Below are 27,022 nucleotides of genomic sequence, written 5' to 3'. Positions count from 1 at the left end.
TAAAATATTTACTGACCATATATACATGCAGCGACAAAACACATACTGCGGCAAAATACATAAGTGGAATGTCAACAAGATTTCTTTGAGATATATACATTATTTATTTTTACATATTTTACATATTTTACAAACCATATTTTACAAACTATAGAATTTTCTCAATAAAACCCAGAAAAAATGATGTTTTATAAACACATTCTACCAGTATACGAAGTTTAAAAGTGTTTAGTTAACTAGAAATTGTGTTGAAAAGTGCCGTTCAAAAGGAAAAGATCCAAAGAAAGTAATTTTTCTGAAGGCGTGCCATTCAGAAACTGCAGCGGGCCGCGGGCCGCTAATGACTAGAGAAGTTTTTACTTATCGATTCATGGGGGAAGTAAAGCTAGAGTTATCTCCACCTGAGGTAGGAGGCGTGTCAGTGGCGTAACCCAAAATAATGGCGACTGATGAATGCAATTAAGCCTTTTGTGCTCAGTTTCTCTGTCTTTTTACTAATACCGAGTTGGATAAATAAAGAAACGATAACAGAGTAAAATAAACTGCAACATCGTAGTTGAATTCTTAATTTCGAACCCTGATATGATTGTTTATTAAATACGTACAATAACATTATAACATGTCTGTGAAAGCTTTCGAGCTAGTTTCCGCTTTGGAGCGGATCAAATTGATGTCAGACAAAGCCAAGACCCAGGTATATATATGCTTAATATATTCATTATGTTTACTACCATCTCCGATTTCTCCTCTCATATACTCCTCGCTCTCATCCCAATGTTGATATACACGTTCTAAGCATGTAATTCTTTTACCGATCTACGTCTGTCTTCGATGAAATTACTCGTGTGGGGGTGTATAAACACACACACACACACCACACACACACGCACGCACGCACAATAACATGTATGTATGTATTCACATACTACTCCTTTTGTTTGTCTTTACATACCTGCCTTTGCGTATACTGTTCTCTCTCTCTCATATATATATATATATATATATAATATATATATATATGTGTGTGTGTGTATATAGAAAGACAGAGAGTTCACGTTCGGGTAGTCGTGTTTACCTACAGTTATGAAGGAAATCAATACTGAATATGTGTGCGTGTATGTATATATATGTGTGTATATATACATGCATGCATACATACATACATACATATATATATATATGTGTATATATATATATATATATATATATATATATATATATATATATATATATATATAAACACAAACAAATATTTGGTCATCCAGTGTAGTGCGTCAATCAATAATCGCTTTACCATATTACGGTCTCAAATTCTGATGAGATAACCACCAGATACGTCCTCCCCCATCTCATCTTCCTTCCTCTCGTAGGAATCAGCTGGCGGAGGTGATTACGGATGGAATAAAGCAGTGGAAGGAGGGAAACGAGAGAGAAAGTGAAGAAGAAGAAAAAAAAAAAAAAAGAGTGAGAGAGAGAGATTGGTCAGTTCGCAATGCTTCTTAAACACGTGATCAGCTTATCTTCGTACTTTTGTCTCGATAAAATGAAAGTACAATTTCAGAAAGTTAAACAATACCTCCAGGCTGATGGTGGTGATGATATGATTGTCATCATCAGCGTCGTCTTCATCTTTTATAGAGTCGTCTGTAATATGTCGTCGTTCTTGTTTATCCCCCGAATCGACACTGATCGGGCAAAAATGTAGTAAAAGACGCTCCTGCTGTGACCATCCTGTCACTTTTTTCTTCGTAAGAAATAGTGTCCTCTTGTATACATTATGTAATATGTTCACTTTTAAAAACAGTACGTTTATAATTTGAGGCATTTTAGCATTAATTGATCAAGCAGAGGCACCCCATTCACCAGTGCCTCGTTGTTGTTCTAATGGGTATTTTTTTTTACCTCAGGTCAGCCTCGACGGAGAAGACCTATGCTAAAAGGTGCTCCAGTTTAACCATTTCGTTTATCTATTTTTTTTTTTAAATGCAAACAATATTACATTATCCCGAGTATCCTGTACAATGTACTTTAAGAATGATTTGTTTGCAATTTTTAGCAGGTCTATCAACAATATAGGTGACCCTGCCCCTCACACACCTCTGCTTCTTCCTTGTGATTTCTCGTCCATTATTTGTAGATATGACGTTATTTATCCCCTGTTCAGCCCTTTTCTACATCCATGTCTGCATTATCCAATGTATCCCACTTTTTTTTAAAGAGCGCCGCCTTGACTGGCTTCCATGCTGGTGGCACGTAAAAAGCACCAACTGATCGTGGCCATTGCCAGCACCCCCCACCCCCTGGCACCTGTGTCGGTGGCACGTAAAAAGCACCCACTACACTCATGGAATGGTTGGCATTAGGAAGGGCATCCAGCTGTAGAAACACTGCCAGATCAGACTGGAGCCTGGTGCAGTCTCCTGGCTCCCAGACCCCAGTCAAACTGTCCAACCCATGGAAAACGGACGTTAAGCGACGACGATGATGATCTCAAGCTAGCATATAGAGTGGCATGCTTTTGGTTGATGAGAGAAAAGTTTTGATTCCAAATGGGCCTAATGGTATTGCTATCATGCAAATAGTGGGTATTGTGATAGCCACGCTGGCAGGATGGTTAGCACATTGGACAAAATGCTCAGTGACATTTCTTCCAGCTCTTTACATTTTGATTTCAAATCCTGCTGAGGTCAACTTTTCCTTTCATTACTTTGGGGTCGATGAAATAAAGTACCACTCAAGTACTGAGGATTACTTACCCCTAAATTTGCTGATCTTCTGGCAAAATTTGAAACTAAACTGGCAGAGTCTCATGGGAAAAAATGCTCAACAGCATTTCTTTCATCTCTTTATATTCTCACCTCACATCTCACAGATTAACTTTGCCTTTTGTCCTCTTGGGGATATGTGTATGTGTCGACTGGGACCCATGCCAACCTCCCTTCATTGGACATTAAACTCTGCTTGCGAAGACCTGTTGGGGCAAGTGAAATCAGAATCGAAATTTAACCAATACTATGACTGGCACCCGGCAGTTGCCTGTGCTGCTGGACTGACTCCTGTGCAGGTGGCAAGTAAAGAAACACCGTTTTGACCCTGTGCTTGAGGAGACCTATTGAGTCAAGTACATCATCATCAAAAATCAATGGAAATTGTAGTTGTGATCTCTGTGCCAGTGGCACGTAAAAAGCACCATCCGAACATGGCCAATACCAGCGCCGCCTTGACTGGCTTCCGTGCCGGTGGCACGTAAAAAGGACCAACCGATCATGGCCATTGCCAGCCTCCCCTGGCACCTTTGCCGGTGGCATGAAAAAAGCACCCACTACACTCATGGAGTGGTTGGCATTAGGAAGGGCATCCAGCTGTAGAAACACTGCCAGATCAGACTGGAGCCTGGTGTAGCCTTCTGGCTTCCCAACCCCGGTCGAACCGTCCAACCCGTGCTAGCGCGGAAAACGGACGTTAAACGATGATGATATATATATATCTATATAGGTGCAGGTGTAGCTGTGTGGTAAGAAGTTTGCTTCCCAAGCAGATGATTCCTGGTTCAGTCCCACTGTGTGGCACCTTAGGCAAGTATCTTCTACTATGGCCTTGGGCCAACCACAGCCATGTGAGTGGATTTGGTAGGCGCAAACTGAAAAAAACCCCATCATATATATATATATAAAACATTACGTTATATAATTAGGGTTCAGTAAAATAATTTACTTTACCACACACCGAACTTTTAGAAATAGCAGCCAAAAAATCTTAGCTATTTCTTCTACTATAAGAAAAATCTCCCAGACGATGTATACTCAAAAATAAATCACGCAGGTATAGAGGGAAAAATAACAAAAGATCACACGTACATCGATTACTTGAGAACGCCGTTTCTAGATTAGTTGAATATAAAGATCAACATTTCCTTCGTCAGCTCAAGATTTCTTTAGATTTGGATTTGAGAGCACTAAAAATCGAACATACCCGTCTGATATGAGTAATCCCAGACAAACCATCTTCGACCGCTAGTACCAACGAATTCAAAAGTACAAGTGAGTTATAGAGCAACAAATTCCTACAGAGAGAACTGTAGTTTAATATCAGGGAGAGAGAATTATATTATCAATAATAAAAGGGTAAAATTAATTAATTATTTATTTAATTTTACCAAGTAGTGTTCAGTATGTAAAAAGACCATTTACGGTATATATATATGTGTGTGTGTGTCTGTGTTTGTCCTGCCACCATTGTGTGTTTACGTCCTCATAACTTAGCAGGACAAGTGCAAAAGTTTCTGCTATCATAACAAATGCTTCTGCTTGTAACTGAGAAATTTATAGAGAGCGAAAAATTGCTTTGAAGCAAACAACTTTAGACTTGCTTTTTAAAAAGTTTGTCTATGAGTGCTTGTGAATGGGCAATCGCTTCTACGAGTGATGGTGTGCTCAAGTCTAGTGTGAGTCAAAGTGATTCAGAAAACGATAATATAATAATATTTTTTATTATAAATGATCTTGACATTCTTTTTTATGTAAAATATTGTTTACATTCTACTGTTTTATTGCCATTTACTCTTTACTCTCTCTCTCTTTTACTCTTTTACTTGTGTCAGTCATTTGACTGTGGCCATGCTGGAGCACCACCTTTTTAGTCGACCAAATCGACCCCAGGACTTATTCTTTGTAAGCCTAGTACTTATTCTATCGGTCTCTTTTGCCGAACCGCTAAGTTACGGGGATGTAAACACACCAGCATCGGTTGTCAAGCGATGTTGGGGGGACAAATACAGACACACAAACATATACACATGCACACATACATATATATATGTACATACATACGACGGGCTTCTTTCAGTTTCCGTCTACCAAATCTACTCACAAGGCTTTGGTCGGCCCGAGGCTATAATAGAAGACACTTGCCCAAAGTGCCACGCAGTGGGACTGAACCCGGAACCATGTGGTTCGTAAGCAAGCTACTTACCACACAGCCGCTCCTATGCCTTTATTTATGAGTTTTATAAATTTTAAAGGTAAAATATTTTTCTGGGAACAAATTATAATTTATGATATTGCTACTATGGGAAATTATTGCCCTGCTTTAAGAGCGGTCTCCAGGAACATATCAACTCATATATCAAAGCATTACTGTATTTATATATATCATCATCACTTAATGTCTACTTTGCCATATTTTCATGGGTTAGATGGAGTTTATTTGAATCAGATTTTTGACAGCGCACTGCTTTTTCTGTCGCCAACAGGCGTAGGAGTGGCTGTGTAGTAAGTAGCTTGCTTACCAACCACATGGTTCCAGGTTCAGTTCCACTGCATGGCACCTTGGGCAAGTGTCTTCTACTATAGCCTCGGGCCGACCAAAGCCTTGTGAGTGGATTTGGTAGACGGAAACTGAAAGAAGCCCATCGTATATATGTGTGTGTTTGTGTTTGTCCCCCCCAACATCGCTTGACAACCGATGCTGGTGTGTTTACGTCCCCGTAACTTAGCAGTTTGGCAAAAGAGACCTATAAAGTACTAGGCTTACAAAGTATAAATCCTGGGGCCGATGTGCTCGACTAAAGGTGGTGCTCCAGCATAGCCACAGTCAAATGACTGAAACAAGTAAAAGAGTAACTCTCACCTACTGCTAAACAAGTTAATATTTCACCATGAACAGACATGAATGACACTGCTTGTTTGGCAGTGACAATAATTTAGAAACATCATGCAATGTCAAGACAGCGAGAGAGATTGGGGGAGATACACACACACATACACACTGTATCTTTCCATTTTTGTCAAACAAATCCACTCACAAGGCTTGCTCAGCTTGAGGTTATAGTAGAAAACACTTACCCAAGGTTCCCTGTGGTATGACTGACCATGTGGCTGGGAAGCAAACTCATTAGCGCACAGGCATGCCTGAACTTATATACGTTAAATGTACTATATTTAATCATCATCATCATCATCATCATCATTTAGCGTCCGTTCTCCATGCTAGCATGGGTTGGATGGTTCAACTGGGGTCTGTGAAGCTGGAAGGCTTCATCAGGCCCAGTCAGATCTGGCAGTGTTTCTACAGCTGGATGCCCTTCCTAACGCCAACCACTCCGTGAGTGTAGTGGGTGCTTTTTACGTGCCACCTGCACAGGTGCCAGACAGAGCTGGCAAACGGCCACGAACGGATGGTGCTTTTACGTGTCATCGGCACGGGGCCAGGCGAGGCTGGCAACGGACACGAACGGATGGTGCTTTTACGTGCCACCAACACGGGGGCCAGACAGAGCTGGCAAACGGCCACGAACGGATGGTGCTTTTACGTGTCACCGGCACGGGGCCAGGTGAGGCTGGCAACGGGCACGAACGGATGGTGCTTTTACATGCTTTTTAATGTATATAAAATTCTTCAAGACACCATTTGAATCCTTCAACAAGGAAGCGCACTGAGACCAGCTGTGTATAACCACATTTTGATAGCTTGGTCAATACAATGATGTATGTGTGTATATTTCTAGTTTTGAATCTAGTTAGCTGAAATTTTGTATTAGGGTACATCTTCTAAAAAAAGGGGAGCTGACTTTGAATGTTTTCACTACTTTATATTAACCTGGGTATAACCAGTTACTGCTGTTACAATATAATTTATGTATATATATTTGTTTAGATATCAACTTATTAAGGCCGAAACAACGTGAAATGAAATTCTAAAATGAACTATAAAAATGAAGGCAGAACAGTAGTTGAACTTTGAACTCACATTTCTTCAATGTATGTTAGGATGAGCAAAACGCTCCTCTGTCCAATGGACAGTGCTGTGTTGTCAAATATTTAAACCAAATTTTCTCAAAACAACTTGTCGGACCGTCCCATTGGCCTCTCTTTTGAGAAACACTGATTTAACCTAAATTTGAGACACTAGCAAAAGAAGAAATAAAGATAGACTTTTTTTCTATTCCAAAGAAAAACAATTTTATTTACACAAATATGCAACCAAAGAGTTTAAAGTACCAGTAATAATAAGGCTATTGACTGGGAGAACACAAACATGGTTTAAACAGTAAGCTTTTATTTCAATGAAATTTTTGGTTTTGTTAAACGAAGTTAAGGCAAAAAAAAAACTTCTTGAGAAACCAAATAGTCTTTCCTTCCTTCATGCCAAGTTTGAAGAAAATATCTCTTTTGCATCTTACTTTTTTGGTCTCTTAAATATACTGCATTTTGTGGCATTATTTCAAGCCAGCTGGCATTTTTTGCGCAAACTGCACATGTATTTTTCTCGAGTACGTGTAGTATCGATTGCAACAGCTGTTGTACTTGCGCATACAAATGCACGTTCCCATGGCTTTATCGATCGCATTCTCACCTGGAATCGATTTTTGTAATTTTTTCAAGACTTATACATGCCCTGATACCGTCAGTATCTACAAATCAAATTTGAGTGCAATCAGATGGAGGATGCCCGAGATCCTAGAAAACACACACACAGACAGACAGAACAGATTTTATATAAGAGATATACACAAAGAAGCAATAGGATATGGAATATTGTTATTGTTGTTGTTACCACATATCAGAGCCATTTCCTGATCAAGAGGCCCCAACACAGAAATATTGAAGAAATACTAGATGAAGTTAGCTTCAACTGTTGTTCTGTCTTTATTTTTGTAGTTCAATTTAGTATTTCATTTCACAATGCTTTGAAATCTAACAAGAAATTTTCTTCCTTAACCAATGTAATATCACACAACACTCCAGAGTGTCGGCTGCGGGGTCACTCCGACAAGCTCTATCTACGACGATTTCATCTCAATCGAAGGAGAGGGGCTTTCTCCATCCGGGTTGTGGATCCGTGGAATAAGCTGCCGGATGAGATAGTGAAGATGCTGACGACCGCTCGGTTCAAAGTCTCTCTCGACCAGGAATGGCCTGAACTCTTTGCATGAACACCCTCCCTGTACATAACTCCATGTCCCCCTACATGGCCTTGCTTTTTGAGCCAAAAAATTATCTTAACTTAACTTAACTAACGCTTCATGCACACTACTATATTCTAATGTATTCATTTATTATTCAGATTGAATGCATTGAAGTCTGTGGAAAAAATCTATATATTGGTACAAGTGATTGGTAAGTATTACTACATCTTGTCACTGTGATAGTTTTATTCATTGCATTGTCCGCTTTATTTATATACATCTGTGTGACTTAACAGAGGATAGAATCATTTTATACTCAGTAACAATGTTCTATAAACTGCACTAGAAATAATCTCTGGAGCTGCTCCCTCTCCCCCACTTTTACACCTTGTACATCACCACCTTACACTCACTATAGCCACCCTTATCTACCTCTGACTGCAATTTCTGTCACTGGACACCTCCCTCTTCCCTCACTCTTACACCTTGTACATCATCCCCTTACACTCACTATAGCCACCCTTATCTACCTCTGACTGTAATCTCTGTCACTGGACACCTCCCTCTTCCCTCACTCTTACACCTTGTACATCATCCCCTTACACTCACTATAGCCACCCTTATCTACCTCTGACTGTAATCTCTGTCACTGGACATCTCGCTCTTCTCTCACACTTACACCTTGTACATCATCCCCTTACACTCACTATAACCACCCTTATCTACCTCTGACTGCAATCTCTGTCACTGGACATCTCCCTCTTCCCTCACTCTTACACCTTGTACATCATCCCCTTACACTCACTATAGCCACCCTTATCTACCTCTGACTGCAATCTCTGTCACTGGACATCACCCTCTTCCCTCACTCTTACACCTTGTACATCATCCCCTTACACTCACTATAGCCACCCTTATCTACCTCTGACTGCAATCTCTGTCACTGGACATCACCCTCTTCCCTCACTCTTACACCTTGTACATCATCCCCTTACACTCACTATAGCCACCCTTATCTACCTCTGACTGCAATCTTTGTCACTGGACATCTCCCTCTTCCCTCACTCTTACACCTTGTACATCATCCCCTTATACTCACTATAGCCACCCTTATCTACCTCTGACTGCAATCTTTGTCACTGGACATCACCCTCTTCCCTCACTTTTACACCTTGTACATCATCCCCTTACATTCACTATAGCCACCCTTATCTACCTCTGACTGCAATCTCTGTCACTGGACATCACCCTCTTCCCTCACTCTTACACCTTGTACATCATCCCCTTACACTCACTATAGCCACCCTTATCTACCTCTGACTGTAATCTCTGTCACTGGACATCTCCCTCTTCCCTCACTCTTACACCTTGTACATCATCCCCTTACACTCACTATAGCCACCCTTATCTACCTCTGACTGCAATCTCTGTCACTGGACATCACCCTCTTCCCTCACTCTTACACCTTGTACATCATCCCCTTACACTCACTATAGCCACCCTTATCTACCTCTGACTGCAATCTTTGTCACTGGACACCTCCCTCTTCCCTCACTCTTACACCTTGTACATCATCCCCTTACACTCACTATAGCCACCCTTATCTACCTCTGACAGCAATCTTTGTCACTGGACACCTCCCTCTTCCCTCACTCTTACACCTTGTACATCATCCCCTTACACTCACTATAGCCACCCTTATCTACCTCTGACTGCAATTTCTGTCACTGGACACCTCCCTCTTCCCTCACTCTTACACCTTGTACATCATCCCCTTACACTCACTATAGCCACCCTTATCTACCTCTGACTACAATCTCTGTCTCTGGACATCTCCCTCTTCCCTCACTCTTATGCCTTCTTCATCAGCCCCTTACTTTCTGATCTTTCCTCCTTCCTGAACAACTTTTATCTCTCTCACCTTACTCTGTACTAATATTTCCCCTCAACCACACCTCCAACCTTGTTCATCACTCATGACCTTCACTCACTAGCAGGGCTGTATGGTGCCCGGGTGGTCTGCTGCAGGTTGGCACTTTTAAATGGGTGGCACATTTGGGTTTGCTGTAGGCAATATGTGTTGTTTGTTGGGTCCAGGGGCAGTAAACAGAAAGGTCGCCCGGGTGACAGCCACTCTAGCTATGCTAATACTTTCACTTCTACCCCGCCTCTCTCTCTAACCATCTGTTACTCTCCTCACATTCCCTTATGAAATTACCCCTTTACCCTGCTCCACTGTTTGTCTTTTCTCTTATATTTACCGTAGCTTTGTGGTTAGAGCATTGGGCTCTCAATCATGAGGTAGTGTGTTCAATTCCTGGACTGGTCTGTGTGTTGTGTTCTTGAGCAAGACCCTTTATTATTTTTATTTCACATTGCTCCAGTTCACTCAGCTGTACAAATGAGTTGTGATGTCACCGGTGCCCAGCTGTATCAGCCTTTACCTTTTCCTTGGATATCATCGGTGATGTGGAGAGGGGACGACTGCTAGTCTTCTATAAACAATCTTGCTCAGACTTGTGCCTCAGAGGGGAATTTCTAGGTTTATCCCATGGTCATTCATGACCAAAGGAGGTCTTTACACCTTCTTGTATCGCAAGAGTTCATTCTGACACCATATCACCATCTTTATCTTCTTTTCAGCTACTTCCAACCAACCATCCTTATTATATATTATATAATGTGGAGTAGCTCTATAGCAAGATACCAGTACTTGTCCATCTAGCATACTTTAGCCCCTCAACACCTAACATAAAGTCACCTCTTCCTTTCTCAAATATACCCTTTGCCACTTAGTCGAGGTGAATTTTTCCCTTTTCTTTTCTTGTCTTGCAAGTGCAGCTATCCTGAAAAAAGCACCCTGTACACACTGTAGAATGATTGGTATTAGGAAGGATATTCACCATCGTGCCGGTGGCATGTAAAGAGCACCATCCGATCGTGGCCGTTGCCAGCCTCGCCTGGCCTCCATGCCGGTGGCACGTAAAAAGCACCATCCGATCATGGCTGTTTGCCAGCCTCATCTGGCACGTAAAAAGCACCCACTACACTCATGGAGTGGTTGGCGTTAGGAAGGGCATCCAGCCGTAGAAACATTGCCAGATCAGACTGGAGCCTGGTGCAGCCTTCTGGCTTCTCAGACCCCAGTCGAACCGTCCAACCCATGCCAGCATGGAAAGCGGACGCTAAACGATGATGATGATGAAACTATACCAGTGCTCATACTGGAGTTCAAAAGCACTTCTGTTGCTCATCAGATCCTGTCACACCATCCAACCCATGGCAGCATGAAAAACAGGTATTAAATGATAATGATAGGAATACAGGTAGATAGATAGATAGATATTAGGTTGTCCAGAAAGTTCTGAGCACTATTTAATATTCAAAATGGATGTAAATAATTGACCTTTCAATAAATTTTATTCAATGAAATAATTTACATTATTATTAATGACCCTTGCTCATCTATCAGGCAATTAAATATACCATCAGCATAAAATTTTATTGGTTTTGAAGAAAAAATGTTATCTGGATGCATTTTGACTCTGTCTAAATTGTTAAATGTTTTTCCTTGCAATGAGTTCCGTAGAGACAAAACAAGTGGTAGTCGGAGAATATATGTAACTTGTAATTTGTTCAGGTAACCAAAGTCACATGGTCAGGCAATGTCTTGTTGAAAGACCACCCCTTTCTTGTTGGCAATCTACGGTCTCAATTCTCAGATCTTTTGGTTCAAATTAGCCAGCTGATAACAGTACACATCAGAATTAATGGTCTGGTTTTGTGGGAGAAGCTCATAATATCCCACCAAACACAAAACATAGCTTTTTTGGCATGGATAGTCGTCTTTGGTTGCTGTTTAAGGGGATCCTTACACAAACTCCAGGATCTTTTATGTACTGTTTTCATACACATTTTTCATCTCCAGTCACAAGTTGTTTAAAAAAAGGCATTCTTTTATTCCGTTTTAAAAGCATATCACGAATGGAATACCAGTCCAAGCCATTCTTTTCTGAGTGTTTGTGAGAGACCCATACATTATAACAAGAAATGTATTCTAGCTTCACTAGGTGTTCATGAGTTGTACTTTTAGAAACTTCCAACTCCTCTGCAAGTTCTCTAGTCGTGATATTTGCGTTTTCTTCGTTTTTTGCCTTCAAAACATCTTCATCTAAATTTGAAGGTCTTCCAATGTGACTATCATCTTCCGTGCTAAACTCTCCAGAGAGAGAGAGAGAGAGAGAGAGAGTGTGTGTGTGTATTGATACGTACTAAACAGTATTTGATTGCTGACTGTTCTTCTGTTTTGCAGCTTCATCATTCATTACATCCTCCAAGAATCTACTGCATCATCAAGTGGCAAAGTGCTTTTCTCGAGTGAGAAACAACAGCATAAGTACCTTGGAGTGGTATGTACCCTCACACTCTTCTGTTTCACACACTTACACATAAACCATCTTCCTCTGCCCTATACTTTAACATTCACTCTCTCTCTCTCCTTGCTATCACCATCACTCTCACCTACACACTATATATTTCTGAGGAATATTAGACTTCTTGGGTTAAACTAGGGGTTGGGGAACTTTTTTAACCAATTACTCCAAAATATATTCATTTATGCCACTTGATTTGAAAGGAAGAAAATCATACATTCTTTGAATTCAAAAGGTTTATTAAATATATCATACAATACAATTATAAATATAATTGTGTGGTAAGTAGCTTGCTTACCAACCACATGGTTCTGGGTTCATTCCCACTGCGTGACACCTTGGGCAAGTGTTTTCTACTATAGCCTCAGGCCGATCAAAGCCTTGTGAGTGGATTTGTTAGACAGAAACTGAAAGAAGCCCATCATATATATATATATATATATATAATATATATATATATATATATATATATATATATGTATGTGTGTGTATATGTTTGTGTGTCTGTGTTTGTCCCCCCAACATCGCTTGGGTGTTTACGTCCCTGTAACTTAGCGGTTTGGCAAAAGAGGCTGATAGAATAAGTACTAGGCTTCCAAAGAATAAGTCCTGGGGTCGATTTGCTCGACTAAAGGTGGTACTCCAGAATGGCCACAGTCAAATGACTGAAACAAGTACAAGAGTAGAATGGAAAATCCTTGTTTGCAAAGGTAGGTTGTTGCAAAAGACAGCAACTTTTTTACTGCCTTCTCATGCCAGAAGAAAAATGTCTGTCGTAACAAGGAACACATTTTTTAATGAAATTTTAGTCTAATGAGTTCTCATTACCCCCAAGAATTTCATTTTTACCCTACTTGGGCTAATTTAGCCCTGGAACAGGGGTTACCCCCAAGAATTTCATTTTTACCCCACTTGGGCTAATTTAGCCCAGGTGTTGACGAACAGGGGTTACCTCCAAGAATTTCATTTTTACCCCACTTGGGCTAATTTAGCCCAGGGATTGACGAACAGGGGTTACCCCCAAGAATTTCATTTTTACTCCACTTGGGCTAATTTAGCCCAGGGGTTGCCCCCAAGAATTTCATTTTTACCCCCACTTGGGCTAATTTAGCCCAGGGGTTGACGAACAGGGGTTACCCCCCAAGAATTTCATTTTTACCGCTGGGGCTAATTTGACCCTGTTCATCGACCCCTGGGCTAAACAGTTGTGATGTTGCTGATTCAGTAATGACTTATATGATATCAGATATTTTAATGTTTCTCACATTCTCTCTCACTAACTCTCTCTCTCTCTCTCTTTCTCTCTGTTTACATGTGAGTATATTTCTCTTCATGTGTCTGAAGAGAGAGGAAAGTGTTTATATCAATCATCATCATCATCATCATCATCGTTTAGCGTCCGTTTTCCATGCTAGCATGGGTTGGACGGTTCTACTGGGGTCTGTGAAGCCAGAAGGCTTCATCAGGCCCAGTCAAATCTGGCAGTGTTTCTATGGCTGGATGCCCTTCCTAACGCCAAATCTTGTTCAATTAATAAATTGCAATGTCTCTCCCCGCTTCTTTCATTTACTCTTCCTCTTTCTATCTGTGTGAATATTTCTTATTTCTTTACTACCCACAAGGGGCTAAACACAGAGGGGACAAACGGATTAAGTCGATTATATTGACCCCAGTGCGTAACTGGTACTTAATTTATCGACCCCGAAAGGATGAAAGGCAAAGTCGACCCCGGCGGATTCTGTGCATGTGTGTACTTCCTCCAGTGCCAAAAAAATAATGTTGCCAAAACAGGTCGAATGTTCAGTCAGCCGTGCCAGATTGTCTGTGGCACCCAAACAGCCATGTCCAATCATTTAATTCTTCCTCTTCCATTTCTCTCTGTTGCATACCCTTTTCTCTTTCTCGTCCTCTCCTACACACTTTTCTCTTCTCTGACATTTCCCTCTCAGCACCGTCCCCTCTCTGTCTCTCACCATTTTCTCCGGTAAGATATGCTTTTTTACTAATTCAAGTCATACATTTTGCCTGTTTTAGAAAAAACCAATTGCACAACTGAAAGCAGCTTCTGCCCTCAACAGGATCTTGGTTCTTTGCGATAATGTCCTCACCTTATTGAACATGTTCAATTTGGAGGTAAGGCTACGTAATTTTGGTTATCAACATTAATGCCTTCACCATCCTTGTCACCATCACACTCTACTTCATTATTTCATCATCACCAACAACATATTATTCATCAGCATCATTCTGATAACAAGCATCAGTTTGTCATTTTATCATCATCATCACCATTATCATCATAATAACCACCACCACCATCACCATCATTATACCATAACATAATCATCATCAACACTATCCTTGTTTTCATTATCAGCATCATCAATACCACCATCATTAAGACTCATTATATTCATTTTCACTGAGATGTGTGAGAGTCAAGTCCTCTCCACTGCTGTGGGCTCATCTGTAAGTAAAGACACTTTCATGCCGATCAGGGATCACATCAGTTGAAAGATAGACGTAAATACTAAAGCAATTTTAATCTCCAAAGATAAGGTTAATAGAATGAAAAATCATAATCACATTTGCAATAGCTCCCACTCTCTCTCTTTCACACTCTCTCTCTTTCTCTAACTATGTGTGTATATATATATATATATATATAGAGTGGTTGTATACTGTCAACTTAATGTGACAGTCCTGTAAAGGGAATTACACCACCGCTGTTTAGCCCTACGAAGCATCAACGCTTCCTGTCGGCCTTGACACATTTCCTGTTTCCTTATATATTTACAAAGGAGAGACAAACACCCCCAACAGCTAGGCCTGCATCTAGAGACATGCATGTTTCTGGGTCTTGCCCATCATCAGTCTAGAGTAGCAGAGGCCTGCTAGCTGAAGATATTTGTCTAGACTTCGTAAATATATGTATATATTTTCAGTGAAGTTTATTCACTGATCACCAAAATATTTCTGATATATATATATATATATATATATATATATATATAAAACTCAACTTGTGTGTTTGTGTGTGTATCTGTGTGTGTGTCTGTATGTTTAACTTCCCGGCACATCTCCTCCTAGCCAACAAATCTGAACTGCGCTATTTCTGTTCCGAAATTCATCTTGCAAGTGCAAAAACGATAATGTGTTTGTTTAGGCCTTATCCCATGCATTGAATAGTGAACTTTACTCAGTCAGCTGTTTGACGTGAACTGTGTTCACCACGTATGCAAGCATGCGTAAATTGCATAAAAATAAAAAATCAAGATATAAAAACGAATCGCTGTAAACATTGTAGAAATTCAGCAAAGAATTGAATTTTCGGGATGTAGCCTGGAGGGTTTTTTCGTATTAATCGTTTGGACTTTGTGAACACATACCAATTGTTTTCAAAACATTTTTAATGCTTTGAATTAAATGTGACCATTTTGCGTTGAGTCTGCAGTTTGAATCACTTTAACCAAATTTTAGCAGGCCGGATTTTTGATCATTACGATACATCGCCAGTGACTCCCTGAAACTCTCCCCTGAAGTCCCCATTGAGAAATCTATTATATATATAATAATACTTTGAATGTGACTCCTGAGAAAGAGTAAAAGTAATTATCCGGTGAACGACGGGTATTACTGCTAGTATATATATATATGTATATGTGTGTGTGTGTATGTATACATATATATGTGTGGAGGCGCAATGGCCCAGTGGTTAGGGCAGCGGACTCGCGGTCGGAGGATCGCGGTTTCGATTCCCAGACCGGGCATTGTGAGTGTTTATTGAGCGAAAACACTTAAAGCTCCACGAGGCTCCGGCAGGGGATGTTGGTGAACCCTGCTGTACTCTTTCACCACAACTTTCTCTTGCTCTTTCTTCCTGTTTCTCTTGTACCTGTATTTCAAAGGGCCAGCCTTGTCACACTCTGTGTCACGCTGAATCTCCTCGAGAACTACGTTAAGGGTACACGTGTCTGTGGAGTGCTCAGCCACTTGCACGTTAATATCACGAGCAAGCTGTTCCGTTGATCGTATCAGCTGGGACCCTCATCGTCGCAACCGACGGAGTGCTCCTATATAACATATATATGTGTGTGTGTATATATATATATATATTGATCAAAATAAAAATAAAAATAAAAACATGAGGCGAAGGATTCAGCGGTACATATGTTCGGGCCTTTATTAGACAGATACATAACAAATCATAATGTTGTCTGTGGCCTTCTTCAGCCGCTCACAAACAGCTTCCACAAGGACATGTGTTAGTTCCGAAATTCTTGGCTGGGGATGCAAATCTTCTCGTTCCCGTACGACAAAATGCGGCAGCGCATCGAATTGAATCGTCCATCTCCTTCTTCTCTCAATGTCTAATAAAGGCCGAAACATGGTCCGCTGAATCCTTCGCCTCATGTTTTTATTTTTTTTTATTTTGATCAATTTACTCCACACCTACACCACCAACGGTATACACAGGTGCTTATAATTATCAAGTACTCACCCCGAATTTCTATATATATATATATATATATATATATATCTATATACACACACACATATATATGTATATATGTCATAATCATCATCATCGTTTAACGTCCGTTTTTCCATGCTGGCATGGGTTGGATGGTTCGACGGGTTTGGGAAGCCAGGAGGCTGCATCAGGCTCCAGTCTGATATGGCATTGTTTCCACAGCTGGATGCCCTTCCTAACGCCAACCACTCTGAGTGTGTTGTGGGTGCTTTTTCCATGCCACTGGCACAGGGGCCAGAGGGGGCTGGCAATGACCATGATCAGTTGGTGTATTTTACGTGCCACTAGCATGGAAGCCAGTCAGGGTAGCGTTGGCATTTGCTATGTTTGGATGGTGCTTTTTATGTGCCACTGGCATGGGGATCACAACTACAATTTCCATTTGATTTTGATTTTGATGTACTTGACTCAATAGGTCTCCTGAAGCACAGCATATCACCCTACGATCCAAGGTACTTTTGAGTGGGCTGGGGCTGGTTATGCAATCCGTGGACCTGGCAACAATCACGCTCAGATGTGCTTTTAACGTTCCACTAGCATGAGTGCCAATCAGGCAGTACTGTCATCAGCCACGTCAGCGATTTTGATTTTACTTGCCTCAATAGGTCTTCGCAAGCAAAGTTTATTGTCTAATGAATGAGTGGTATTCATAAGTGGGCTGGTTAAACCCACTGGAATAGACCACAGGCTATGGTCTTGGCTTGTCAGGTCTTCTCAAGCACAGCATATCTCCGAAGGTCTCGGTCACTAGTCATTGCCTCAGCAAGGCCCAATGTTTGAAAGTCATGCTTCACTACCTCATCCACAGGTTCCCTCAACTGCTTGGGTGTGACATGTATACATATATTTATATATGTACATATATATGACGGGCTTCTTTCAGTTTCCGTCTACCAAATTCACTCAGAAGGCTTTGGTCAGCCCTAGTCTTTTGTAGAAGACACTTGCCCAAGGTGCCATGCAGTAGGACTGAACCTGGAACCTTGTGGTTCGTAAGCAAGCTGCTTACCACATACGTACTCCTACACCTATATATATATAAATATATATATATATATATAATATATATATATATATATATATATATATATATACAGGCACAGATAGCTGTGTGGTAAGAACTTTGCTCCCCAACCACTATGTGGCACCTTGGGCAAGTGTCTTCTACTATAGCCTTGAGCCAACCAAGGCCTCATGGGTGCATTTGGTAGATGGAAACTGAAAGAAGCCCATCATATATATGCATATATGTACATAATAGCACCCTGGTGTCACACAAATGGCACCTGTGCTGGTGGCACGTAAAAGCACCCATTCCACCGTCAGATTGGTTGGTGTTAGGAAGGGGATCCAGCTGTAGAGAACCATGCTAAATCAGACTGGAGTCTGGTGCAGCCTTTCTGCATGCCAGCCTGTTCAAACCGTCCAACCCATGCCAGCATGGATAACGGATATTAAATGATGTTGATGATGATGATATATCTGTGTATAACTATGTGGGTGTGTCTTTGTGTCTGTGTTTGTATCTGCCACTACCACTTTGCAACCAGTGTTGGTTTGTTTATGTCCCCATAACTTTGCAATTAGCTAAAGAGTACTGGGGTCATTTCATATGACTGCAAATTCTTCAAGACAGTACCCCAGCATGACCACAGTCTAATGACTGAAACATGTGAAAGATGAAAGATAATGTGTGTTTGTGCATGCATGGGTGGTTGGGTGAAAAGATGTGATTGGTTGAGTAAGTAGAAAGATGTTTGGTTACAGAACTACTCTAGGCAGGGTCACCTGTATTAAGATGTATTTTGTGAGATAGGGAACACCCAGTGACTTCAGGATACAACACTGACAATGTGTCCATGTCCAAACATTACATATGTAAGTATTTTATGCTGCTGTGCTTGAGGAGACCTATTGATTCAAGTACCTCAACATTGAAATAAATATCAAATGAAAATAGTAGTTGTGATACCTGTGCTGGTGGCACGTAAAAACACCATCCAAACGTGGCCGATGCCAGTGCCGCCTTGACCGGCTTCTGTGCTGGTGGCATGTAAAAAGCACCAACTGATTGTGGCTGCTGCCAGCCTCCCCTGGCACGTAAAAAGCACCCACTACACTCACGGACTGGTTGGTGTTAGGAAGGGCATTCAGCTGTAGAAACACTACCAGATCAGACTGGAGCCTGGTGCAGTCTCCTGGCTTCCCAGACCCCGGTCGAACTGTCCAACCTGTGCTAGCACGGAAAACGGACGTTAAACGATGATGATGATGATGATGATGAAACACCCAGTGACTTCAGGATACAACACTGACAATGTGTCCATGCCCAAACATTACATTTGTAAGTATTTTATGAAATGTGTTTTCTATGTGTGTGTATGTATTTGTTGCAGTTTTTTGTCATGCATATCAAACTGACCAAAGCCTTGTGTTTGGATTTGGTAGACAAGAACTGTATAGAGACCTGTTGTATATGTATATGGGTAAGCGGTTGTGTGTGTTGCTGTGGAGACATGATGGTTGTAATTGGGCATTGTCTTATAAGAGAGGTTGACTGTTTTTAATCTTTCGTGGAAAACATATCTGGCCATGGGAAATTAATACCTTGCTTTGAACTAGGAATGGGCTGGAAACAAGAAGGGCATGTGGCAGTAGAAAATCTGTCACAGCAAATTCATTTTACCCATGCTGGCTTGGAAAAGTGGGCATTAAAACGATGACGTACAAGGTTTTCATAAATAATGAAACCCAGCGTCCACCTACTCCCTCCACAACACTAATCTCAAAAAGTCTTCATGTGAATGTAACCTGGGTGTTATTGTTGACAGTGATTTGCGTTGGACAAAACACATCGCTAAAATTGTGAAGAAGGCTGAGGGTGTCTTGGCATCACTCACCAAATCCTTTGTGAGCCGCTCTCCGACTATCTATCTGCAGCTTTATACAGCTATGGTAAGACCTCACCTGGAATTTGCATCACCAGTCTGGAACCCCTATCTTGCCCAGGATATCAATCGTCTGGGAGCCGTTCAGCGACGTGCAACCAAAAGAATACACTCCATCAGGCATTTGCCATATTCTGAATGTCTTACTTCCCTGGGCATGGACACATTGAAACTCTGACGTCTGGCTGCTGACTTGGCAGACACCCATAAAATTATCAACCATCTTACAAACAATAACTCTGAGCACCTTTTCAAACTCCACCCATCTAACACCCGTGGACATATTTACAAAGTCAGAAAACAGCACAGCTCCCATGACTTTAGGAAATGTTTTTTCACGCTGAGAGTAGCTGAAGCATGGAACAAACTGCCGGCATCAGTTGTTATCTGTCGGAGCACTGCATCCTTCAAAACTTCCATGCTTTCTGAGATTCGCCAACACTACACCTAATTGTCTCCCCTCCATACACACGCAAGCATGTATCTGACTCAAACACTGTTCGCTTTCCAGACATTTGTACATTCCGGCATATGCTTTATACGCACTTTCTGACAAGTTGTGGTGCACCTGAGCACTGTATACAATAATTTCATTATTATTATTATTATTATTAATATTATTATTATTATTATTATTATTATTATTAGGATATCTCACAGCTTGTCTTCATTTATCTTCATAGGTTTGGTAGCTGTACAAATTCTAAACAATTCTGTTTTCATTTCTTTTTTAGCCAATCACCAGTGGAGCCAAGGTGAAGGGTGTCACATCATTTTGTTTGAATGAAAATCCAACATGTAGTAATCCATTCAGTGTTGAGGTAAGTGCTTCAGTCTCAAATCTTTATATATATATACCATCGTTTAACATCTGTTTTCCATGCTAGCATGGGTTGGACGGTTCGACTGGGGTCTGGGAAGCCAGAAGGCTGCACCAGGCTCCAGTCTGATCTGGCAGTGTTTCTACAGCTGGATGCCCTTCCTAACACCAACCACTCCGTGAGTGAAATCGGGTGCTTTTTACATGCCACCGGTACAGGTGCCAGACGTGGCTGGCAATGGTTATGATCGGTTGATGCTTTTTCCTTCTCATAGGGACATATGACACAGAATATCTTAGATTCACTTTAATTTCCAGTGAAGCAAATCTGTATTAATAATAGCTGCAGGTTTGGCTGTGTGTTCAAGAAGTTAGCTTCTCGACCATGTGGTTTTGTGTTCAGTCCCACTGCATGGCACCATGAACAAGTGTCTTCTACTATAGCCTCAGGCAAACCAAAGCCTTGTAAGTGGATTTGGTTGACAGAAATTGAAAGATGGCAAGCTGGCAGAAACGTTAGCACACCGAGCCTAATGCTTAGCAGTAATTCATCTGCCTTTATGTTCTGAGTTCAAATTCTGCCGAGGTCGACTTTGCCTTTCATCCTTTCAGGGTCAATAAATTAAGTACCAGTTACACACTGGGGTCGATGTAATTGACTTAATTCCTTTGTCTGTCCTTGTTTGTCCCCTCTATGTTTAGCCCCTTGTGGGCAATAAAGAAATAAGAAGCTGAAAGAAGCTTGAAGCCTGTTATATATTTATGTATATGAGTGCATATATGTGTATATATATGTGCTTGCATGTATGTTTGTGTGCATCTCCTTGTTTTAATGTCATGTCATAGTTGTTTATAAGTGACCCTATCATACAAGCAGTGTAATTCATTTTTAATATTTTGTGAGGTCATACTTGGCTATGAGGAAATATTACTTTGCCTAGAAACAAGTGAGAATTGGCAACAAGAAAGGCATCTGACTTGAACATAAAGAGCACCTCGCACACTCTGAAGTGGTTGGCATTAGGAAGGGTATCCATCTGTAGAAACCATGCTAAACCAGACACAGCAGTTTGGTGCAGTTCTCTGGCTGATCAGCTCTTTTCAAACAGTCCAGCCCATGGTAACATGGAAATGGATGTTAAATGGTGATGATGTTGATGGCGATGATAGAGTATCTTCTTTACATGATCATTTTCAAGGTCGTATTCTGTTTATGGTCATGACATGTTCAATTCCAGTTTTTTATTATAGAGTTGTGATACCTGTGCTGGTAGCACGAAAAAAGCACCATCCGAATGTGGCCGATGCCAGCGCTGCTATGACTAGCTTCTGTGCTAGTGGCACGTAAAAAGCACCAACCGATCTTGGCCACTGCCAGCCTCCCCTGGCACCTGTGCTTGTGGCGCATAAAAAAGCACCCACTACACTCATGGGGTGGTTGGCATTAGGAAGGGCATCCAGCTGTAGAAACACTGCCAGATCAGACTGGAGCCTGGTGCAGCTTCCTGGCTTCCCAGACCCCAGTCAAACCGTCCAACCCATGCTAGCATGGAAAGTGGACGTTAAATGATGATGATGATGATGGTGATGATTTGCTAATGTATGATTGTAGCAGCTTTGTTATGTCTTCAGTTCTTTATCTATTTCATTCCTCTTCTTTCTTGCAGATCTGTGTTTCACTGAAGAAAAAACAAGTCCAGGTTTATACTGTCACAGAGGACCGCATCATGCATGTAAAAGATGTCAGCTTGAACGATCAAGTTACAACTTTGGTAAAGACATTTTATTCTTGCAGGTCTCTGACTAGCAATATTCCCCCAACCCATCATACATCATAACCAGGCATGGTCATGTGGTTAAGAAGCTTGTTTCCCAACCACGTGGTCTTGGGTTCATTCCCACTGTGTGGCACCAATCACAAGTGTCATTCTCTATCACTGCAAGATCACCAAAGCCTTGTGATTGGATTTGGTAGACAGAAACTCAGAGAAATTCATCATATGTCTGTCCATTTGCTTAAGTTAGGTTAATTTTTTGGCTCAAAAAGCAAAAGCAAGGCCATGTAGGGGGACATGGAGTTATGTACAGGGAGGGTGTTCATGCAATGAGTTCAGGCCATTTCTGGTCAAGAGAGTGTTTGAACCGAGCAGTCGTTGGCATCTTCACTATCTCGTCCGGCAACTTATTCCACAGATCCGCAACCGGGTGTTTGTACCTTTGGTTAGACATCATGTGATGGTTGTAAACAAATGTCATTCTCTCTTTACCTTACTCTTTTACTTGTTTCAGTCATTTGACTGCGCCCATGCTGGAGCACCACCTTTTAGTCAAACAAATCAACCCCAGGACTTATTCTTTGGAAGCCTAGTACTTATTCTATCGGTCTCTTTTGCTGAACTGCTAAGTTACAAGGATGTAAATACACCACCATCGGTTGTCAAGCGATGTTGGGGGACAAACACAAATACACACATACACACACAAACACACACATACACACACACACACACACACACACATATACACATATATATGACAGGTTTCTTTCAGTTTCTGCCTACCAAATCCACTCACAAGGCTTTGGTCGGCCCAAGGCTATAGTAGAGGACACTTGCCCAAGGTGCCACATAGTAGGAATGAACCCGGAACCATGTGGTCGGTAAGCAAGCTACTTCCCACACAGCCACTCCTTTCAAGTCATCCATGGAAAGCATTTCTGGTCATGGGAAAAATATATACCTTTCTTGGAAACAGGTGATGGTAGGGAATAGGAAGAGCATCCGACTATAGAAAATCTACCTCAGTAAATTCCATCCGATCTGTGCAAACATGGAAGAGTGGATGTTAAATGCTGATGGTGATGGTGATGGTGACAGCAGCTGTGAAGAAGAAGAAAAAAACATGTTTGGCCATCAAAAAGAAAAGAAAACTAGGAAGAATAGATACATTTGAATTTTGACAGACACACCTCATCATCATCATCATCGTCATCATCATTGTTTAACGTCCGCTTTCCATGCTAGCATGGGTTGGACGGTTCAACTGGGGTCTGGGAAGCCAGGAAGCTGCACCAGACCCAGTCTGATCTGGCAGTGTTTCTACAGCTGGATGCCCTTCCTAACGCCAACCACTCTGTGAGTGTAGTGGGTGCTTTTTACGTGCCAGACGAGGCTGGCAACGGCCACGAGCGGATGGTGCTTTTTACGTGCCACCGGCATGGAGGCCAGTCAGGGCGGCGCTGGCAATGGCCACGTTCGGATGGTTCTCTTACATGCCACCGGCACTGGTATCACAACTACAATTTCCATTGATTTTGATCGATTTCAATTTCGATTTCACTTGCCTCAACATGTCTTTGCAAGTAGAGTTTTGTGTCCCAAAAAGGAAAGGTATGCATAAGTGGACTGCCTACATCCCAAGTAGAGGCCACGGGTTATGGTCTCACTTGTCCTGCCGTCAGTCCTGTGCAACTGTGATCAAAAGCACTTGATCTATAACCATAAGGTTATTCTTCTATTCAAGTATAAGGTATTTAGGATTACAATATTTAATGTGTTTCCCTACATTTTTAAGACAGTATGGAAACCGGCTGCTATTTCTAGTATGTAGGTCAACTACATAGATGCTCATTCATTGGTTCATAACTTACGTTGTTCTTGTTGTTGGTCTCCTTCAAGGTGCAAAGTCTTGAGGGCTCCCTCCCTTGCTCTGTTTCCCAGGGTCCTTTCCAGAATTTAGGCTGCACCTGTTTGTTGGGCCTATAAAGAATTTGTATCAAGTTATGTGTGCATTAGAAGAAATATACAGTGTTATGACTACGGTCCTTAAAATAGGATCAAAGTATCGAATGTATGTTTGGGTGGATCTTTTCGGTTTGAACGGCAGTTTTTTCTAGCGGTGTCATATGAAATTGTCACCCATAATTATGATCCTAGTATCGATCTATTGCATTTCAATCTGTTTTAGGGTTAGGGTTAGGGGTGGGGGGAAGGGTATCTTTTTTTTCTTCACAACTGTAAATAAACCCAATCTGTTTCTTAAACGAGAGACATATTCATACGGCACAGAATGTTTTTTTACCTCAATGGACATCAGTAATTGTTTGAAATTGCAGAAATTGAAGAAGAAAAAAACAACAACAAATATCTTACAAACTATAGAATTTTCTCAATAAAGCCAAGGGAAAAAGATATTTTATAAACACATTACATGCACCCCCCCCCCCACTCTCTCTCCTCTCTGCCGGAACCCTCCCCCCCTGCCGCAATGCAACGAAAAAAGGCAATAACCGATCGTGGCCGACCCCTCTGGCACCTGTGCAGGTGGCACGTAAAAAGCACCCACTACACTCGCGGAGTGGTTGGCGTTAGGAAGGGCATCCAGCTGTAGAAACACTGCCAGATCAGACTGGAGCCTGGGGCAGTCCCTGCTCCCCAGACCCCGGTCAAACCGTCCAACCTGTGCTAGCGCGGAAAACGGACGTTAAACGATGATGATGATGATGATGATGATGATTCTACCAGTATATGAAGTTTAAAATTTTTTTAGTTACCTAGAAATTATGTTAAAAACTGCCGTTCAAACCGAAAAGATCCATTTAGGTTTATAGTGTATTGTTATAAGTCAAAGGAAGAACAATCTGTTGACTCTGAATTGAGCCATTGACATCATTTTCATCATTTTAATGTCTTGTTCTCTATACTGGCATGGGTTGGACGTAATTTGTTGAGGCAGGTTTTTTTATGGCCAGATGCCCTTCATGTGCCCAACCTTCCATGGCCAATATTGAAATGAAACGACACTGCTTGTATGACAGTGACACTCGTTTACAACTATTATGCTGTGTCAGACAAAGAGACATTCACACACACACACACACACACACACACATATAATGTAATTGCCAAGAGCTCCTTAACCCCACAGTCATGTTTCATTCCTTTATATGTGAAATCAGTATTACTCAAATGACAGTTTCACTTGAACTTTGTAAAAATTCATCACCTGTTCAGAGCTAAAGAATTGTAATCTTAATCCTTGGGACACTTTTGGAGAGACGCTTTTGTTAACCCTATACTTAATCCTATACAACAAATTCCTTGATATTATATTTTATTGCAGGGTTTGGATGGTTGTCACATTTGTGCTGCTATGACTAACCAATACTGTATGATCAACTACAAAACTGGGGACATCCAAGATTTATTTCCTTATAATAATGAACACACAAAAGCTATTGTGAAGCGGATCGGTAAGGTAAGATCTAAATTTCTGCTGTGTATTCTTCAAGTATTTGCTGCTGCTGCTGTTGCTGCTGTTAATTTTGTCCTTTGTGGTAATTAATAGTGGTCATCATCATCATTGTTCGACCGTGGTCGAGACAATGGAATCTACCATGCTACGCCAGACTTCACGGTCCATCATGGCATTACGGAGGTCCTGTATCCCTGGAGATTACATCAGGGTAGGAGAGTGTGCACCTTCTGGTATTGCGAGTAGATGGCTTCCAGAGGAGAAGATTAGAAATTGCCTCGTTTTCAGCTCTACAACAATGTCCAGCAAACTGGATTCTCCTACCTTTCACAAGAGATGACACAGGTGGTAGTTTCCCATATACTTGCATTTTGGTTGGATGGCACTTCCACGAGAGATTTTTAGCTCTCATAAGGAGGCGAGTGTAGTTCCATCCAACCGCCTCTCAAGCTTCTTTGATAATGTCCAGGTTTCTTAGCCATATAGTAGAATTGGTTCGACTGTGGCTTTGAAGATTTCAAGTTTGAAGTCTCTACTTAGATTTGATGACCAGATATTACAAATATCTTGGGTCATACATATCATCATCTGGAAAAGATTTTCTAACAAGAAAGGGTATGGCCTGGTCAGCCTGTCATGACATGCATAAGATCTGGTCATTAATAGTGGTGGTGATGGTGGTAGTAGTGTTGATTGTAAAGGCTTGTGGACTAGAGATTTGGGGTGTTGCCCTCACAGTTTTATGATTGTAGTTTCAATTCCTGGACCAGGTGATGTGTTATGTTCTTGAGCAAGAGTCTTTATTTCACATTGCTTTAGTCCACCCAGCTGCGAATGAGCTCCAGTAAGAGCTGAGAGGTTAGCCCTGCAATGTTGGCATTCCATACAGGAGGGAAGTTTTCTAATCCCAGCCACTTATACATCATAGAAACGAGGGTCAAGCTCCAGCCTTCTGAGTCCTTGGGTTTTGATATGACATACAACTTCTCATAGTCACTGTTATATCTGAACTCATTATCATCATCATCATCATCATCATCATCGTTTAACGTCCGCTTTCCATGCTAGCATGGGTTGGACGATTTTGACTGAGGGCTGGCAAGCCAGATGGCTGCACCAGGCTCCAGT

The 27,022-nt window shown here is 41.3% G+C and overlaps 1 protein-coding gene across 1 annotated transcript in view; it reads left to right on the top strand.

Moving 5' to 3' along the window:
- Positions 1–404: 404 nt before the first annotated feature.
- LOC115217124 (transforming growth factor-beta receptor-associated protein 1) overlaps positions 405–27,022 on the top strand; it is an 81,660-nt gene continuing 55,042 nt past the window's right edge. The window contains exons 1-7 of the mRNA XM_029786728.2: positions 405–694; positions 8,065–8,117; positions 12,219–12,315; positions 14,374–14,472; positions 20,556–20,642; positions 22,309–22,413; positions 25,763–25,897. Coding sequence (XP_029642588.1) covers positions 620–694; positions 8,065–8,117; positions 12,219–12,315; positions 14,374–14,472; positions 20,556–20,642; positions 22,309–22,413; positions 25,763–25,897 — 651 coding nt within the window. The 5' untranslated portion in view covers positions 405–619. The remainder of the gene's footprint in view (positions 695–8,064; positions 8,118–12,218; positions 12,316–14,373; positions 14,473–20,555; positions 20,643–22,308; positions 22,414–25,762; positions 25,898–27,022) is intronic.

Source organism: Octopus sinensis, linkage group LG11 (genome assembly GCF_006345805.1).
Source record: "Octopus sinensis linkage group LG11, ASM634580v1, whole genome shotgun sequence".
In the NCBI taxonomy this organism is placed as follows: Eukaryota; Metazoa; Mollusca; class Cephalopoda; order Octopoda; family Octopodidae; genus Octopus; species Octopus sinensis.
The sequence above is the reverse complement of the archived record's forward strand: the minus strand, read 5'-3'. Positions and strand labels throughout refer to the sequence as shown.